This window comes from Podarcis erhardii (assembly GCF_964252035.2).
Source record: "Podarcis erhardii genome assembly, chromosome: 5".
Taxonomy (NCBI): domain Eukaryota; kingdom Metazoa; phylum Chordata; class Lepidosauria; order Squamata; family Lacertidae; genus Podarcis; species Podarcis erhardii.
In genome coordinates, this window is record NC_138509.1 from 8,210,145 (window position 1) to 8,228,051 (window position 17,907).

General features: G+C 47.0%; 1 protein-coding gene across 6 annotated transcripts in view; it reads right to left on the reverse strand.

Moving 5' to 3' along the window:
* Nucleotides 1-1,399: 1,399 nt before the first annotated feature.
* TSC22D1 (TSC22 domain family member 1) overlaps nt 1,400-17,907 on the reverse strand; it is a 67,873-nt gene continuing 51,365 nt past the window's right edge. For 2 of the 6 annotated variants that reach the window (XM_081860936.1, XM_081860938.1), the window contains exons 2-3: nt 7,190-7,241; nt 1,400-2,768 (exon numbers count right to left, since the gene is read on the reverse strand). In XM_081860936.1, coding sequence (XP_081717062.1) covers nt 2,511-2,768; nt 7,190-7,241 — 310 coding nt within the window. In that variant the 3' untranslated portion in view covers nt 1,400-2,510. Of the gene's footprint in view, nt 2,769-7,189; nt 7,242-7,393; nt 7,447-7,609; nt 7,990-9,866; nt 9,892-17,907 lie in introns of those variants that run through there. The other 4 variants (XM_081860941.1, XM_081860937.1, XM_081860939.1 and 1 more) reach the window with 4 other exon arrangements.

Genomic DNA, 17,907 nt, shown 5'->3' on the forward strand with positions numbered 1-17,907 from the left:
GAGCTAACCGAAGTCTATTTCTGCAACCTCTTTCCAACAGTGGCCCATCAAGATGTCTCTGGGAGCTCATGAGCAGCAAATAAAAGTCGCGGCCTTGTTCATCTCTTTGTTTCTGCATCAGAGACATTGCTTCTGTATGTATAGTTTCCATTCGGTTATTGTAGCCAGTGACAGACCAATCCTGCATGAATTTTGTTGCTTTTGTGCACAAGATGTGACAAGTCTTTTGTTGCATCCATTGTCACATCTTGCAGTAATGAAGTCCACCAGTTACTGTATTTTTCGCTCTATAAGACGCACCAGACCACAAGACGCACCTAGTTTTTGGAGGAGGAAAACAAGAAGAAAAAAATCTGAATCTCAGAAGCCAGAACAGCAAGAGGGATCGCTGCGCAGTGAAAGCAGCAATCCCTCTTGCTGTTCTGGCTTCTGGGATAGCTGTGCAGCCTGCATTTGCTCCATAAGACGCACACACATTTCCCCTTACTTTTTAGGAGGGAAAAAGTGAGTCTTATGGAGCAAAAAATACGGTAATTATGCAGGTATTTTGTTTATTTTGTTCTAAACAGCTGAAACAATTTGATGCCTACAATCCTATTGAGGGTTGTTCTGGTTTTTTAATTTGTTTAAAAAAATAACTATTACTGTATTTCTTGTAATCTAAGAGAGGATGTTGTGTCATAGATCTCATTAGATGCATAATCTAATGAGTTTATGATAGACACATAATCTAAGGAACTAAAGCTGAGAGCTAGTGTCCGAGAGCAAATATTCATGGATTTTGAGCTACATATTAGTCTCCAGTTTGAAACTCAGCTCACCTACTCCCTGGGTGACCTTTAGCATGCAACTCTCTAGCACCAGCTGAAATACGGGGCAAGAACAAAACTGATCTACCTTACAGGATTTACACCTTTGAAGACATCAATGTTAAGCCATGTTATTTCAGTGAGTCGAAATCCAGTCCGTCTCTAAATGATCTGTTCAGGAAACTGCAGCCGCAACTTCACTTTCCATGCTACTATGGACAAACATGCCATTAGTCACAAGGCAATGCAGCTAGTTGGTTGCTAAGGAACGGCTCCTGTTGCTTTAACTCAGTGGGGTGGCTGTTGATCATTCACCAGCCAGCCAAGGAGCTTTCAGCTTAAGAGACACAGCAGAAGACCGTCACATTCTGTGTAGGAATGAGCTGCCTTTACACCCTGACGTAGAGGGCAGGATTAGTAACATCCTGGCCCCCACCAACACCCTTGTGGTTTATAAAAGGAAAATATTAAAAACCACTCTTGACATAAATTAACCCCCACTGTACATATTTCAAAATATCAAAACCAAAAGGCTGTGGGATTTCACCTGGAGGCAGAAGTGGAAACAATTTTTCTCCTCGATACACAGCTTCTAAATCAATGTTTTATGCTTTATTGGAAGTTCAGAAGTGCAACAGTTAAATATACTGACATTTTACAATTTTCCTTTTCCCTCTCAAGAACATGCACAGGAACATATGCATAGTACTATACAGATCATATGCAAAAAAGACTGAGTGAGAAACTGTTTCTGATTTTGTGAATTGATTCCCTCTGAATGAAACTGAATTGTAGTGAACAGAGTTTGATTTCAAGGTATTCGGCTCCGAGGAAACGTTCAAAACGTACATAAACAGCATCAGCCAGTTTCTGAAGAGCTGAATAGGTGCAAATCTTATTCACGCAGAATCAAAAATAAAATTTAAAAAACCCTATCCAAACTTGTTCAGTTCATTCTTTAAATTCACACTGTACAACTTAATGAGTAGTTACAGTTCCTATTTTACAAAGTAATTACACTAAATACACAAATATACATGAAGCAAATAAGCCTTCATTTTTATGATCCTATGTCACAACGATGTGCCACCTACCTGCTCTCCTTCTAGAAATACAACTTTTTGTACCCATCCTTGGCTACAGAAAACAATGAGTGCATTATCTGCATTTTAAGGTTGCAGGCGTCGAAAGCCAAAAAATACTCGTCTCCTGCAGTCCTTTTTTTAATCAATCCTTACTTTGGCTTCTTTGTTGAGTGCTGGAGAATGGGTCTTCACCCCATTACCCCAGCGGTTTTTCTTCATATCTCCACGATTCACAGCACTCGCATTCACTGCAGCGCCACATGGAAAAGTCTTAAGGGAGAAGACTTTAGGCACACAGCTCCATGTGTCTTAGCAGCCAACCAGCCACCTGTGCAAGCCACTGATGTCCCCAGTGCATTTGTGCTAATTCCCTGAACATTTACGAGACGCTCCCCCACTCAACTTGAAAATATATATAAAAAAAGAAAGCTCGGCTCTCTCATTCCCGATGGACAGCTAAATACAGGAAAACAAAACATTCTGTGGCTATGGATGCAGGGGCACAGAAGAGTCTTCGTGGCTGGGGAACAGCATGCAGGATGGAATAGGCAACGCTGGATTCCTGGCAGTCCTGCCATGGCAGAGTCCAGAAACCTTCTGAACGAATCACTGCAGACTATGCTGATGGTCCTGATCCTTGTGATGTTGGCTGGGAAGGCTGCGGAGTTGTCCCTTGCGGCTGGGAGGACGCAGGCGAAGGACTCGTCTGCAACTGTGCTTGGAACTGGGCCAGCTGCTCTGGACTGGCCAGCGTCTTCAGGAGGTTGTTTTCCTGCTCCAGTTGGTTGTTCTTCTCAATCAGCTCTTTGATCTGCTCTTTGAGAACCTCCACTTCCTCTCTTACAGCATACATCAAGTGGCTCTTTACGAGATCCTGGAGGGGGTAAAAGAAAATGTCAGGACTGGAGGAGACTGAGAGGTGATATGAGAGCCATCTTCCAATATCTGAAGGGTGGCCACATGGAAGATAGAGCACGCTTGTTTTCTGCTATTACGGAGGCTAGGATTTCAGTGGTAAGAAAATGGTGCATGCTCTAGTTATCTCTCACTTGGACTACTGCAATGCGCTCTATGTGGGGCTACCTTTGAAGGTGACCCGGAAACTACAACTAATCCAGAATGCGGCAGCTAGACTGGTGACTGGGAATGACCGCCGAGAGCTACATTGGCTCCCCATACGTTTCCGAACACAATTCAAAGTGTTGGTGGTGACCTTTAAAGCCCAAAACAGCCTCGGTCCTGTATACCTGAGGGAGCATCTCCACCCCCATCGTTCTGCCCGGACACTGAGGTCCAGTGCCGAGGGCCTTCTGGCGGTTCCCTCACTGCGAGAAGCCAAGTTACAGGGAACCAGGCAGAGGGCCTTCTTGGTAGTGGCACCCGCCCTGTGGAACGCCCTCCCACCAGATGTCAAAGAGAAGAAAAACTACCAGACTTTTAGAAGACATCTGAAGGAAGCCCTGTTTAGGGAAGCTTTTAATGTTTAATAGGTTATTGTCTTTTAATATTCTGTTGGAAGCCGCCCAGAGTGGCTGGGGAAACCCAGGCAGATGGGCTGGGTATAAATAATAAATAATAATAATAATAATAATAATAATAATAATAATTATTATTATTATGCCTGAACATCAGGAATAACTTTCTGGCAGTAAAAGCAGTCTGACAGAGGAGTGGACGATCTTGGAAAGTGGTGGGCTCCCCTTCAATTGGCCTTTTTTTTTTTTTGAGCTGTGATCCCTGCATTGCAGGGGGTGGGACTAGATCACCCCTGAGGTTCCCTTCCAACTCAACAGTTCTGTGACTCCAAGAAGGGAAAGTGCATCAAGGCAAAACGGAACGGCAAGCAATTCTCATCTGCATGCCAGAACACCACTGAACAGTTTCGTCCACATTCCATTTGTTGAATCTTCCATGGAATGCTCATGTATGGAAGGTTTTAGTGCAGACTCAGTTAAAAAAATAATAATTCAGAGCCTGTAAACGTACTGATGGTTATGTTTTAGCAGAAGTGAAAAACATAAACCAGAACTGAGCCCCTGTAGGACAGAGTCAGCAGTCACACGAGGAATGAAGTCACCGTTCCTCCTGCTCTCTTGAGTTCTGCTATCGCTTAGGGTCCTGTTATCTCAAGGAGTGCTAAGTGGGAACCATGAACTTCCCAATATAGGGTGGTATTCAACCATCACATCCCATCAGTGCAAGGACTGCCACTTCCGTAACGGGACTTCCCCTCTCCTCCTAATGCACACCTTCCCAAATCTGCTCTTGGAGGTTGGAGGAACCCTCAGAACAAATTTAGTGGGGCACGCATGGTGGCGGGGAGCCCCACTCCACAAATGGAAATCCTTGCTAAGTGTTTTCCCCCATTATGTTTGTTCATGTATCTATGTGCAACCCTGGATGGGTTGCACGCAGCTGTCTACTTTGTGAAGGAAAGGCGCTCACTAGCATGGCAGTTTGTTTGCACAAGCAAGGTAAGGAGCAGCTGAATATATCTTACAAATATCTAAGTAGCAGGTAAATATATCTAAAACATTGCATTCAAAAGTTCACATTCCTGGAAAAGGACCAGGAAATGGTGCTGCCACCATTAGATACATCTAATATTTCTTGTTATTCCATAACAAGATACAAGGGATACAAAAGAATCAATGTCTCAGACTGTGTCTGATTGCACTACTGTTGAGGAAAATGGAAGCAAGCTGATCAGTTATTTTTACAGGAGTAATGTGTTTTAAATGTGCTGGTGGGAGGGAAGTTATTGGTTTGTTTTTGTTTTTATTATATTCTTTGCATTCTCATTTTGTATTTCTATGATGTGAATTGCCCTGTGATCTTCAGGCAATGGACGGTATACAAATGTTAATAATAATAATAATAATAATAATAATAATAATAAATACTGCTGTACCAGACACAGATTCAGCAAGGGACTCAGGCTCTGAATTTTAGCAAAATAGCAAACAGCAGGCCTCTAGCCCTCGCAGAATTAAATTTGCAAAGCAAAATGTGCAGGCACCATGAGATGCAATTGTTTTGTGAGATGCGAACCTGCTCTCACCTTTCAGCATCCACACATAAGCAGAAGACAGGAGGCCATGCTCTTTCTAACTCAGATTTTATTTCATGCAAAAACGTTGTACGCCCAACCCCCACTGCCTTTATATAATCCAAATTTGGGACGGGGGGGAATACTATGATTTAAAAAGATACTATGGTTAAGAGGTACCAAGTGAGGCATATAGGGTTGCTGTGGGGATTAAATGAGTGGGGGAACCTAGTATAGTATAGTATAGTATAGTATAGTATAGTATAGTATAGTATAGTATAGTATAGTATAGTAATAGTATAGTACAGCGACATCTTCTTGTTTTGTTTTAGTCAGCTTCTTGGATTTTGTTTTTAGGAAATGCAGTTGGTTGTTATGTTTATTTTTTTAACAGCCACTGAAGCTGAAGGGGATTGCTTTTCCACCTATTGGACAAAATAGGGGAATTCTTGGGTATATTTATATCAAAAGCTCAAATCCTTTTTGCTCATGGAAAAATAAAAGTGTGGTTGCTTGAACTGGGCTGTATTTCAGTGTTGCAGTTATGATGACACACATAATCCTAACAAATGGTTGAGGTTATTTATGTACTGCTTGCTTTTAACGATTTCAATCTGAATTTGGTTTAAATCACTTAGATTTGCCCTCCATCTGAAACATCCCAGCCATGGAATGTAGCGCTAGCAGCCCAAGATCAATACTGTAGATCAATTGGCAGTATTGTAGATCAAGACCCACAGTAACAAATGTGGTTTATAGGTCATTAGATCTGAGTTCTTTGCTTCTTTTAAGATTGGCAATGAAGAGCAGCAGGGCTCTTTTGCTGTCAATAGCAACATCCTATGCCCTTCTAAAATGTTTTTTTTTTTGGGGGGGTGCTATTGGGTTGTTGTTTTTATTTTTATCATGTATTTTGTGGTTTTATATTTTATTCTGTGAAGCGCCCTGAGACCCCTGGGTTTAGGGCCTATAAATTTAATAAATAATAATAGTCGTGCAGCAGCAAAAATTCAACAGGTTCAGCAGTTCCCTAATATAGAAATACAATTAGGGGGAACTCTTCACCAGTTGACATTCCTGTCTGTCAGATGTCTTGCTACCTGGATGTGCCGCACACGATTCATTTTGGGGGCTCTCCTTACCACCAGCGAAAGCAAGAGATCAATTTACACAGAACCCAAAACCTTTGCACGTTTTAGGCAAATCTGTGCGTGCAAGTGGCCAGAGAGCCCAGAAAAAAACACTGCTGGCATCCCTGAGCTTGCCTGCCCATCTTATTTGCCATTCCCCCCCCCCTTGATGGCTCTGATTTTGAGACAGACCCCCCCCTCTCTCCAGCCCTGCAGCTGCTCTTGCATTCTTGCAGTGGCTCTGCAGAACAAGCTCTCCATCACCTCTGCAGCAGTCCTTTGCTTGCCTGCCTGCCTGCGCTGCTCTCTTCCCTCTCTGCCTGCATCCCCAAAGCTTCGCCTCCTCGGAGCACCGGCTGCAGCTGGCTGCTTCTTAAAGGGCAGGGTTGATTGCCGCATTCCCCTCCCCACCAGCCCCCCCCCACCTCGCTGACGTCAGGCCCACCCGAGGAGCCCGCCCCGATTCGGAGCCTCGGCCAATCCCAGGCCCCGGGTTATTTATAGCCACGAGTTATAGTTCAGTTTGCCTAGCAACAGAGGAGGAGGAGGAGGAGGAAAGGGAGACGGGAGAAGGTGAGGATCCCGTGAGAACAGTTCTCCAGCAACAAAGCCCAAAGGCGGCGGGGGGGGGGGGCTGGATGTCTCGGAAGGAAAAGGTACCCGAGTGTGCGCTAGATGTATTTATTTAAGCATAAAGTGTGCGCTAGATGTATTTATTTCAGCATCAAACCAGGGGCTTTTGCGCACAGAGCCAGCCCCATTCGCCTGCTTGGGGTTTTGGCTGCCCTCTCCAAAAGGGGGGAGAGAAAGGCCTCGATCCCTGAACAATGACGGCGTTTCCTAGCCCACCTACCTGCCCGTGCCCCTCCAACCCCCCCCCCAGCATTTAAGCACGATGCCCCAGCGCCACGGAGAGGCAAGGAAAGGGGGCGCGCTGCCCGGCTGTGCAGGCGCGGCCAGCTGCCCCCCGATGTTAAGGGCGCGCTCCGATCCGCCGCCTCGGGCGCAGGAAAGCAGCCAGCGAGCGGCTGCAGCCTCCCGATCTGCTCCCCTCCCCTTCTTCCCCGTCTCTCCCGCGCCCCCCCCCACGGCCACATTCCTCGGACGGGCACCTACCATGGCTTGTTCGATTTTGTTGTCGATCGCGACGACGCTGGCACCGGAGGAGCTGCAAGGCACAAGGGAGAAAGGAGCGCGTTAGCGGCGGGCGAAAAGCATCGCGCACACGGCCAGATCGACGTTTCCAAACACCCCCCCCCCCACCGTCCGCCCCGCCACCCCCCTTCTCCCGCTAAACCAGGAAGATGGCCTCGGGATTACATAATGCGGGGAACTGCAGCGGTGCAAAGCCGGAGGTGTCACGCCAGATCTCTCGCCCGCAGGACAAAAGGAGCCGCGATCGGCGAAAATAAAAGAAAACACGCCCGCGATCGGGGGTGGGGGGGGGTATGGAAAGCGATCTGCGACCCCCCCGCCCCAAATCGCGGCTAGTGCACAACAAGACGTCGAGACCCGGGTCTGGCGGCGCGCATTTACCTACTGTCGAGCCTGAGGGCAGAAGTGTCGGTGCCCAGCAGCGATGATAAGAAAGAAATGGAAAAGTGCCTGAGCTGGTAGACGCCTAGATCCATCGCCACCTGCGTCCTACACCATTGGGCAGTCATGCAATGGCAGGGAAAGGGAAGGGTGGGGGGCAATAATAATAATAATAATAATAATAATAATAATAATCCTCGGCCGGGCTTCTGGAGCGCCGCAACCCGGGGTGCAAGGGGGTGCAAGGTCTGGGCAGGGGGAGAAAGGGCGAAGGGGCGATGCAGCTGCGCAAAAGCAAGCGCCTTCTCGTCGTCGTCCTCCTCCTGCGTGTAAGCAGCGCTTCCCTGCCTGCTCCGCCGATGGAAAACCTGGCGGGGGCTCCGGGCTCATTGCATAATCCATGCAAAAGGAGCCGGCGCCCATTGGCGGGCCGGAGGCTTTGGGCCCCGCCCCCGCCCCGCCCCCGCCCCGCCCGACTTGCCACAACAGCCTCGCTGGAACCGTCAGAAGCCAGTTTGGGCAGGAGCCAAGGCGGTGCGCGGAGACGTCCGAGGGGAAAAGGCAAGGGGCGCGCGCGGAAAAGAGCCTCCGATCCTCCCAGGGCGCGCTCCAGAGCCGCCTGCCTTGGGGATCGCGCGGAAGGAGGCGCTCCCCGTGCCTATAACGCCGCTTGGGGAGACGATTTTCCTAAAAAAAACACACATCTCCCTTGCATTGCTCCAGAGGCCTGTTATTGCGTTGCTTGGCCAGCCCCTCCCATAGCGCCACCTAATGACACATAAAAGGCGAAGGTGGGGTGGAGGGGAAATGACTAATATTACTTTGAAGGGTCTCGCTAGCCAAGTCTGCCAGGGCCTCCTTTGCATGGAAAGTGGTTGCTACTCCTTTTATGGTATTTGTTTGTTAATTTGTTTATTTTGCCTCTTTTCATCTCTGGATTGTAGAGCACCCCTTTATGACTAACATGCATAAATTTCCATAGGACAGAACGGCGAGATGCTATCTTACGTGCAGCGGCGTTAATCGCAAAACCGAAAGCATAATTTGATTATCGGGGTGTCTGCCCCAACAAATCTTTATACACGCTGGATCATCCTAATGAGGCAAAACACTGGATCCAGTGTGCACCCAGGATTGTTCTCCTATCGGTTCCAATCGTATGATCCACTCCCAGCAGGAGCAGCCAATTGCTTTGCCAACCCTCAACCACCTTTTGCCTTCCCTAGATGTTGCTGGAATACAACCCCCCATCTTTCTGTGCTGGCTACGCCTGAAGTCCAACAGCTTCTGGAGGAAGTACCTGTAGCAAAAAAAAAGTTAAAGGAGTGCACAGGCTTGAAGACTTCTAGCAACTGCTAGAGGAGTAAAGCTGTTATTAGCCAAGCTATTCAGAATACCCACACCATACTTAGATGTGTGGAACTCTATCACCATGTTCTTAGTGTCTGCAGCTCTCATTTGCTCTGCCCATGAAGATTTTAGCAATATATTCTTGATTTCCCATACACAAGAACATGCCAAATGTTTTCATCAAGTTTGTCTTCAAAGGTTAAGTCTCCTTCCTCCTCCTGTAAATTTTCTCTTTGTATGTTGGAGATTAAACCACATACACCACAGTACACATGTATTGCATCCACACACACACACACACACACACACATATATATATTGGTACAAATGCCTTTTGTAGCCTTCTAGACATTGGACTCTTAAGTCTGATCAGCCCCAGGCAACATGGCCAGTAGTCAGGGATGATAGCAACTGAAGGGCACATGATTTCCCCATCTCTGCCTTAAAGAGATTCAGCCGAAAAGAAGAAAAAGGAGCAAATGGCAAAACAAATAGGCTATGATAAGAGCATTTACTTCAACAACAATCCTTCTATGGATTGGGAATAAGATTCACTGTTTAGGGGCATGTGGCCCAGGCAAGCATTTAAAGGAGGGTAGAACATTGCTTCAGAGAGCAGTTTGGTTTCAGGCAATGGAGGGGTGGGTGGGTGGGGTGAGCTGGGAGGAGAGGGAGAGGAGAGGATTGAGCAAGCTGTGAAACGATAGGTGAGGGGATGGGTGAGGTGTAAAGGGAGGGGCTGTCAGGTGCGGTGGAAGATTTGGCAAAGGGATAGATGCGGTTGGCAGGTGACGCAAGCATGGACCCTTGTAGATTGTCATAGATTCACAATTTAAATATGAGCACGATTACAATAACCCAGGAGTGGGGAACCCTTTTAGCCTGAAGGGATCTTTCCATCGCTTACCAAACCCAATTTGAATCCTTGCGTCTCAGAACTTGTGTCTTGAAGCTTTGCCACTTAACCTAAGGGCTGTGAGGAAAGTACTACGGATACTTGCAGCCTCACTGAAAACATACATGAGGTGTGATGTGTTAAGCACAGCAACAGTGAAGGACTAGCACAGCAGCCACAGCCACCTCTGATCAATTTTCACTTCAGCCACGAATTTACTCAGGGCCCTCAGGGGACCCTTGAACTGCAATTGGGGACAATACGACAGGGAGTTGAAAATATGACCATAATGTATGTGCAGTGCTTGGAATGCTTCAAATGCATTATATTCGACACTAGGTGTTGTTGTTATCAAAGTAGTGAGTCATTATGAGCAAACTACATAATAGTAGTAAACAGAAGTCCTAACCTTTATACTTATTTACTGGATTCCCTTCCTGCCGAAGGAGCCCTGCCAGTAACACTAGGAATATCTAACACTAAAATCCTTACCAAGGAGATGTCTTTAAAATTGCATGAATAAAACACTTGAAACCAGGCCATAAATCTGTTTGATCTACATTCCTTCCATGAAGAAGCTGTGGTTATAAGTATATATAAATATGTGTTTGTGTGTGTGTGTTCTTGCCCCCTGCCCCCAAGCAGTTCACTGACAAACAACTAACTTACAAAAACAGGAAAATCGCAAAACAAGTCTGAGGATCAAAAAGACTTCTGCATTGCAGGGGGTTGAACCAGATGACCCTCATAGTTCTATGATCAGACAGCATCAAAGGCATGTTTAAATAAAACCATTTTAACAATCTTTCAGAAGACCAGGGGCTTAGGTGCCACCTCTGAGAAGACCCTGCCCCACACATTACAGCACATACAATACGTGGAACGGAGGATCCCCAGAACATTTCAACAGGTGCGTTCAGGCAGTCCTTCAGATATTCTGGACCCAAACCATATAGGGCACAACTGACACATTGAATAGGGTTCTGAAACACATGGCAAGCAAAAGGCAACCACAGAATGTACTACAATACAATAACCAAAGCATGTGATACAGCTATGTAATTAACTATCCCTTCCCCTTTCCCATTCCTGACTTAATTTTTATGTGTGCATGCATGTGCACACATTAAACAAATTCCACAGCAGTCCTTTCTATGCAAACTACAATTAATTTTTAAAATACCCTCCAAGTTTCAGCAACTTGCCTGCTCCTGAAATAATTAGACAGAGGCAGAAGATGCAAAACGATTTAAGATGCTCACGTGCAAATTACCAGCTACAACTCAAAAGATACGATGTTGCCTATAAGTGAAGAAGGATGATCTAGAATGGTGACTCCCAGGGGAGAGATGGTGGTGGGCTGACCATCTCCATCAACTGGGGGCTGGCCAAGAAAGCTGTGTGGCATTTAATGATAGCCAGACACAAGTAAATCAGATGAGGCACTTGGCTGGTGGAAGGAGACAAAAAATGACGTGGTCTGTCTGACAAAGTGGCAGACTTTAATGGCACATGTCCAGGGAATGCCATGCCTTTTTGGAGGCCCACTGGAGTTGGGCAGAAGGATGGAAGAATGTGCTCTTCTTGCTGGCAGTGGAATTGGGAGAGTATCTTTGTAGGAAGAAGAAGAGGAGTTTGGATTTGATATCCCGCTTTATCACTACCCGAAGGAGTCTCAAAGCGGCTAACATTCTCCTTTCCCTTCCTCCCCCCCAACAAACACTCTGTGAGGTGAGTGGGGCTGAGAGACTTCAAAGAAGTGTGACTGGCCCAAGGTCACCCAGCAGCTGCCTGTGGAGGAGCAGAGACACGAACCCGGTTCCCCAGATTACGAGACTCTTAACCACTACACCACACTGGCTCTGGTGGACTGATATGAAGAATCACTCTATTTCTATGGAAGATGCAACAATGCTGCACTACTGAATGTCCTGAGCATACTCTGCCCAAGGAGGACAAACAGCTGGTGGTTTAATTCTTTACAGACAGAGCCAGCTAAGATATAGCAAACACACAGAACACACGCTTCTGGTGACTAAGTAGCTGGCATCCCCTCCCAAGGTTTGCACTCTCAGCTAGTCAGTTGGAGCAACAGCACGGCCATGCCTCCACCAAACTTAAGTACCCATACCTGACAACATGCGCACAAGCTGCCTGCAACCTCGCCGACATGAAAGTTGCCTCTTCCAACCCCTCCTGGTCCTTGGGAGCAGTGGGGAAGCGGATGGAGGGAATTCTACCAGAGCACAGCTCAGGAACAGTCTCCTCCTCTACTCCTACTGTGTTCTGCAAAGTAATGAGTCTTTATAACTCTTGACTTCTGATTCATCACTCCACTCGTCATCACTGTCCTTGCAAGGCTGATGGTCAGAGTCAAGGTCTTCGGAGTAAGTGGAACTCATGGGTTGGGGTCGAGTTCCGCTATCCTGAAGCTCAGGGGAAGCAGAGCCTCTGGACTGGGACTGAGGACCTTTGTGGGGATATTTGAAACTTGAAATATTTGATATTTTGTCTGAGACGGAGCTTGTTCTTGTCTAGCGCTGGGTGTATTTTGCAGAGGTGCAATAGAGTGCCTAGGAGCTTCGGAGATGCTGCGGGCATAACCCACCTCTCTTGCTACACTAGTAGAGCCTCCTTGAGGCAGCGTAATAGATCTGGGCGAGTATCAGGAGCCAAATAAGCAGTGCTGTCAATCTGGGTAGGACAGCTGCTGGATTGCTCTGGGAGACGTGAGAATGCCAGTCTGAGCTTCCTGCATTAAATACCCTGGAGGAGATGGGGAAAGTACGACAATTTCTGTGGAAGAACAGCTGCCTTGATACTGATCTGAAGGCTGCCTTATTGGTTCCTTTCTTCATCAGACTCTGGTTTGCCTATCTCCCTTCACTGAGCGCATTCATCCAGCAATGCAGGGGTTAAGCCACCTGAGGACCTTCTTTGTAAATCAGCCCCTACTGTAAAGAGTAGGGGAAATTCTGAAGGAAATCAGCCCTGAGTGCTCACTGGAAGGACAGATCCTGAAGCTGAGGCTCCAGTACTTTGGCCACCTCATGAGAAGAGAAGACTCCCTGGAAAAGACCCTGATGTTGGGAAAGATGGAGAGCACAAGGAGAAGGGGACGACAGAGGATGAGATGGTTGGACAGTGTTCTCGAAGCTACTAACCAAACTGCGGGAGACAGTGGAAGACAGAAGTGCCTGGCGTGCTCTGGTCCAGGGGGTCACAAAGAGTTGGACACAACTAAACGACTAAACAACAACAACAACTGTAAAGAGGTTGGGGAGAAGTCAGAGGGACACCTGAACTGGCCCTCAGACCTATTATTCAGGATTTTGCTTAATGGGAGGGAGGGAGACTCCCCTCTCTCCAAGTTCAATATGGCAGGTGGATACCATTGTTTTTATCGCTGAGGAACTTGCAAGGGGGCAAAGCCCTGGTTTGCAAGGGTTGGAAGTTTGGCTGCTGTTAGCCGCTGCTTAAGGGTGGAAGTAAGACTTTATAAGAGTTTTCCGTATGTTAAAACGTAATTTAATGCTGCAGGAAAAGATACACCATTAAGGAAGTGTTTGTGGGGGGAGCTCAAACGGAACAAAGAGGAAGAATAAAGGAAAAACAAAGGCAGAGAGGGGACAAGAAGGGGCTCTAAACTATGCACTGGGGGTGGGGTGGGGGAGGACACAGAGGAACAAAGGCCCAGAATGGGAAAAGGCTGAGGGGAAAAGACGTGAGAGACAGACATTTTTCTAAATGGTTATAAACGGATGCAACACAGACAAAAGGAGGCGAAATAAGAAAACAAGGAGAAGCACAGGCCTGAAAGTTGAAGAGGGGAAGCCAGGAGTCTCGAGAAAAACAACTGCTTTCTGGAGGCAAAGATAAAAAAAAAAAAAACTGGCTCAAGGTGTGCGGGGAGGAGCCAAGATGGAAGTTTCCTCTTTGTTTATTTAAGCTTGAAGTGTTGACTATTGACCACCAGATGGTGCCCGATTCCCAATCAGGCTACAGCTTCTCGCAGGATCTCAGAAATAAAGGGATCTCTACATCACGTACAAAGGACTAAGGAAGACAGACCTCCCAACGTTATCCAAAACTGTACAGGGTTTTAAAAAGATACAAACAAACACAATGAGATATGTTTGGGACTGGACCACCAGCCAGTAGAATTGTAAACCACAAGGGTCTTCGGGTGCAACCTCTTGCAATGCAGGCATCTTTTGCACAACGTGGAGTTTGAACCCGTGACTCAAATATTAAGAGTCTCATGCTAACCCAGTGTTGCAGCATTGCTGTAAGCTGCTCAGAGTGGCTGGGGTATAAATAATAAAATTATTATTATTGGTGGTAGTAGTAGTAAGATGTAAGATGTATGGAAGTGAGAGCTGAACCATAAAGAAGGCTGATCGCCGAAGAACTGATGCTTTTGAATTATGGTGCTGGAGGAGACTCTTGAGAGTCCCATAGACTGCAAGAAGATCAAACCTCTCCATTCTGAAGGAAATCAGCCCTGAGTGCTCACTGGAAGGACAGATCCTGAAGCTGAGGCTCCAATACTTTGGCCACCTCATGAGAAGAGAACTCTACCGGGAAAAGACCCTGATGTTGGGAAAGATGGAGGGCACAAGGAGAAGGGGATGACAGAGGACGAGATGGTTGGACAGTGTTCTCGAAGCTACCAGCATGAGTTTGACCAAGCTGCGGGAGGCAGTGGAAGACAGGAGTGACTGGCGTGCTCTGGTCCATGGAGTCACGAAGAGTCGGACACGACTAAACAACAACAGTAGTAGTAAGAAATGTTCCAGTGTCTGGTCCCTGCTTGTAATCTAGAAGCAGCACTTTGGACTAAGTGCACTTATCGAGTCTTCAAATGGTAGCCCCATGTACAAAACAGAACTCAAACTTGAATGCTATTAGGGTGTGGAGAGCCAGGCTGACCTCATGCCAGCTTTGTTTGGCCACATCCATGAGCACTACTAAACTGTGAATTATTCTTCTGAAAGTAACATCATCTAGAACTGGCTGACCACCACATTCTTAAACAGATGAGCGCTTCTATCTGCAGTCTCTGGGAGCTTGTGTCTAGGAGCTCATGACCAGGGACTTGTAAAAAGGGGATGTTTGTAAGGGCAATTTGTAATTGAAATTTTACTCAGCATTGATCCAGAGTATATTCCAGTGTATAGTTAGCAGAGTAAAAACTTAAACACACTGCAGGATTCTCGAAAGATAGAACAAAGGCAATTGTATTTCATCCAGCAGAGCTTTACTGCTACTGAAGGTAAATGGTCACAGACCCAATATATTCAGGATTGGCCCTGTCCATAAGAAATCCAGTTGCAGCTGACTTAACTTAAACTTACAATAATTTATAATACAGTCAGACGCTTCAGGTTGCATGTTTTCGGGTTATGGATGCACCAAAACCTGGAAGCACTGGAACGGGTTACTTCTGGGTTTTGGTGCTCGCGCATGCGCAGAAGCACTAAATCGCACATGTGCAGAAGCGCGCAGAAGCACTAAATCGCACATGTGCAGAAGCGCGGAATCGCGACCCGCGTGTGCACAGATGCGGTGCTGCAGGTTGCGAACGTGCCTTCCGCACGGATCACGTTCACAACCCAAGCATCCACTGTAAGTCTAAACCAGGCTTCCTCAACCTCGGCCCTCCAGATGTTTTGAGACTACAATTCCCATCATCCCTGACCACTGGTCCTGCTAGCTAGGGACCATGGGAGTTGTAGGCCAAAAACATCTGGAGGGCCGAGGTTGAGGAAGCCTGGTCTAAACCTTAACACTTAGCATACTATGTTTAGTGATAGGGTTTTCCAGAAGGAAAAGAGATAGAAAGAGAAAGTGAAACCCAGACTCCTTCTGGCCTTACTTTCATAGTCAGCATGCCCTTGACAGAAAGAGATAAGAGAACCAGTTTAAGCCAGCTGTACTCGGCTTCTCTGAAGGAATATCCGGAACATCATGAACCTTCTGCTTGTTTCTTTCACACAGAGAAGCATCCAGGACCTTCTTGAATTACAGTGGTGCCTCGCAAGACGAAATTAATCCGTTCCACGATTCTCTTCGTCTAGCGGTTTTTTCGTCTTGCGAAGCAAGCCCATTGACAGCTTAGCGGATTAGCGTGATTAGCGGTTTAGCGGCTTTTAGCGATCAGCTGTTAAGCGGCTTATCAGCGGATCAGCTGATAAGCAGCTTAGCGGCTTAGGAAAAGGGGGGGGAGGGAAAAACCCCTGCAGGAACTTGCAAGACATTTTTGTCTTGCGAAGCAAGCCCATAGGGAAATTCGTTTTGCGAAGCACCTCCAAAACGGAAAACCCTTTCGTCTAGCGGGTTTTCCATCTTGCAAGGCATTCGTCTTGCGGGGCACCACTGTACAGTGGTACCTCAAGTTAAGAAATTAATTCGTTCTGGAGGTCCGTTCTTAACCTGAAACTATTCTTAACCTGAGGTACCACTTTAGCTAATGGGGGCCTCCCGCTGCCACCGCATGATTTCTGTTCTCATCCTGAAGCAAAGTTCTTAACCCGAGGTACTATTTCTGGGTTAGCGGAGTCTGTAACCTGAAGTGTCTGTAACCCGAGGTACCACTGTAATTGGAATAGGGAAGATCTCCACACATCAGATCAATACTTTCTGCACGAAGAAATGCAAACTGACAGTTTGTAAGGGCGGTTAGTGTGGAAGGCAAGAAACATGGTGATCAAGAAACATGGGCAGCAAGGGAGCTGCGTCAACACCTGTGCCATGCTTGCCTTCCTGCCTGAGAACGTGAGAAATTACACCTACAGCAAGGGCAAGCTGGTTGCCTTGCAGGAAGAGGTGGTCCACCAACTGGAGGCCCACCTATTGACACTTTGAATCATCAGGCAAAATGAGGAATTTCTTGAGAGAGCAGAGGGGACTGTCCTGAACCAGTGACATGGGGGTGGGGTGCCTCTAGGGAGGAGGAGGATTGCCCAATGCAGGAGAGAAATCTCTGGAGGAATATGACACACAGAAACAGGACTGTCAGGAGTCATGTTGTGTGACTGGAACTGCAAAATCGACCTTGGACACAGCTTCTGGGCCAGAGGAGCAAGGGCAGCCATTGCTGACCTCAGAATACACCCAGGTGGTTGTGGAAGGGGCAGCGGACAGAATGATTCCTGCCACTCTCCAAAGGAGGAAGAGACGTCTGTTGGTGGTAGGTGGCTCCCTACTGACAGGTGAGCCGAGATTTAAGAAGGGCATGGATACGAAATGGAAGAAAGGGGAAATCATGAAGTTAGAGTAGCCAACAGCTGCAGGCTAAAGCTCAGAATGAGATCTTGTTTGCAAGAGAGGTTAAAAATAATAAAGGGTTTCCCCCCTGGCTATGCTCAAACCAAAAGGGAAGAACATGGAAGTAGTAGGTCCTCTGCGTGAAGACAGAGAAATGCTGTTGGATGACGAGAGACGGTGGAACTGCTCAACACCAACTTTACCTCTGTCTTCACCTAAAAGGAAAGCAGTGCTCAACCTGGTGATAACAGAATAACCGATGCAAGGACGGAGTTGTAGCCCAAGATAGGTAAAGAGGTGGCAAGGGAACTTATAGTAAAGATAAAGGGACATTTGACCATTAGGTCCAGTCACGGACAACTCTGGGGTTGTGGCACTCATCTTGCTTTACTGGCCGAGGGAGCCGGCGTACAGCTTCCGGGTCATGTGACCAGCATGACTCAGCTGCTTCTGGTGAAACCAGAGCAGCGCATGGAAATGCTGTTTACCTTCCTGCCAGAGTGGTAGCTATTTATCTACTTGCGCTTTGGCGTGCTTTCAAACTGCTAGGTTGGCAGGAGCTGGGACCGAGCAACGGGAGCTTGCCCCATTGCGGGGATTCGAACCGCCGACCCTCCAATCAGCAAGCCCTAGGCTCTGTGATTTAACCCATAGCACCACCCGCGTCCCATGTAAGGGAACTCTTAGCTACTTTAAATTCATTCTTATCTCCAGGGCCTGATGAGCTGGATCCAAAGGTACTAAAGGAGTTTACAGATGTAATCTCAGAGCCTGTCTATAATCT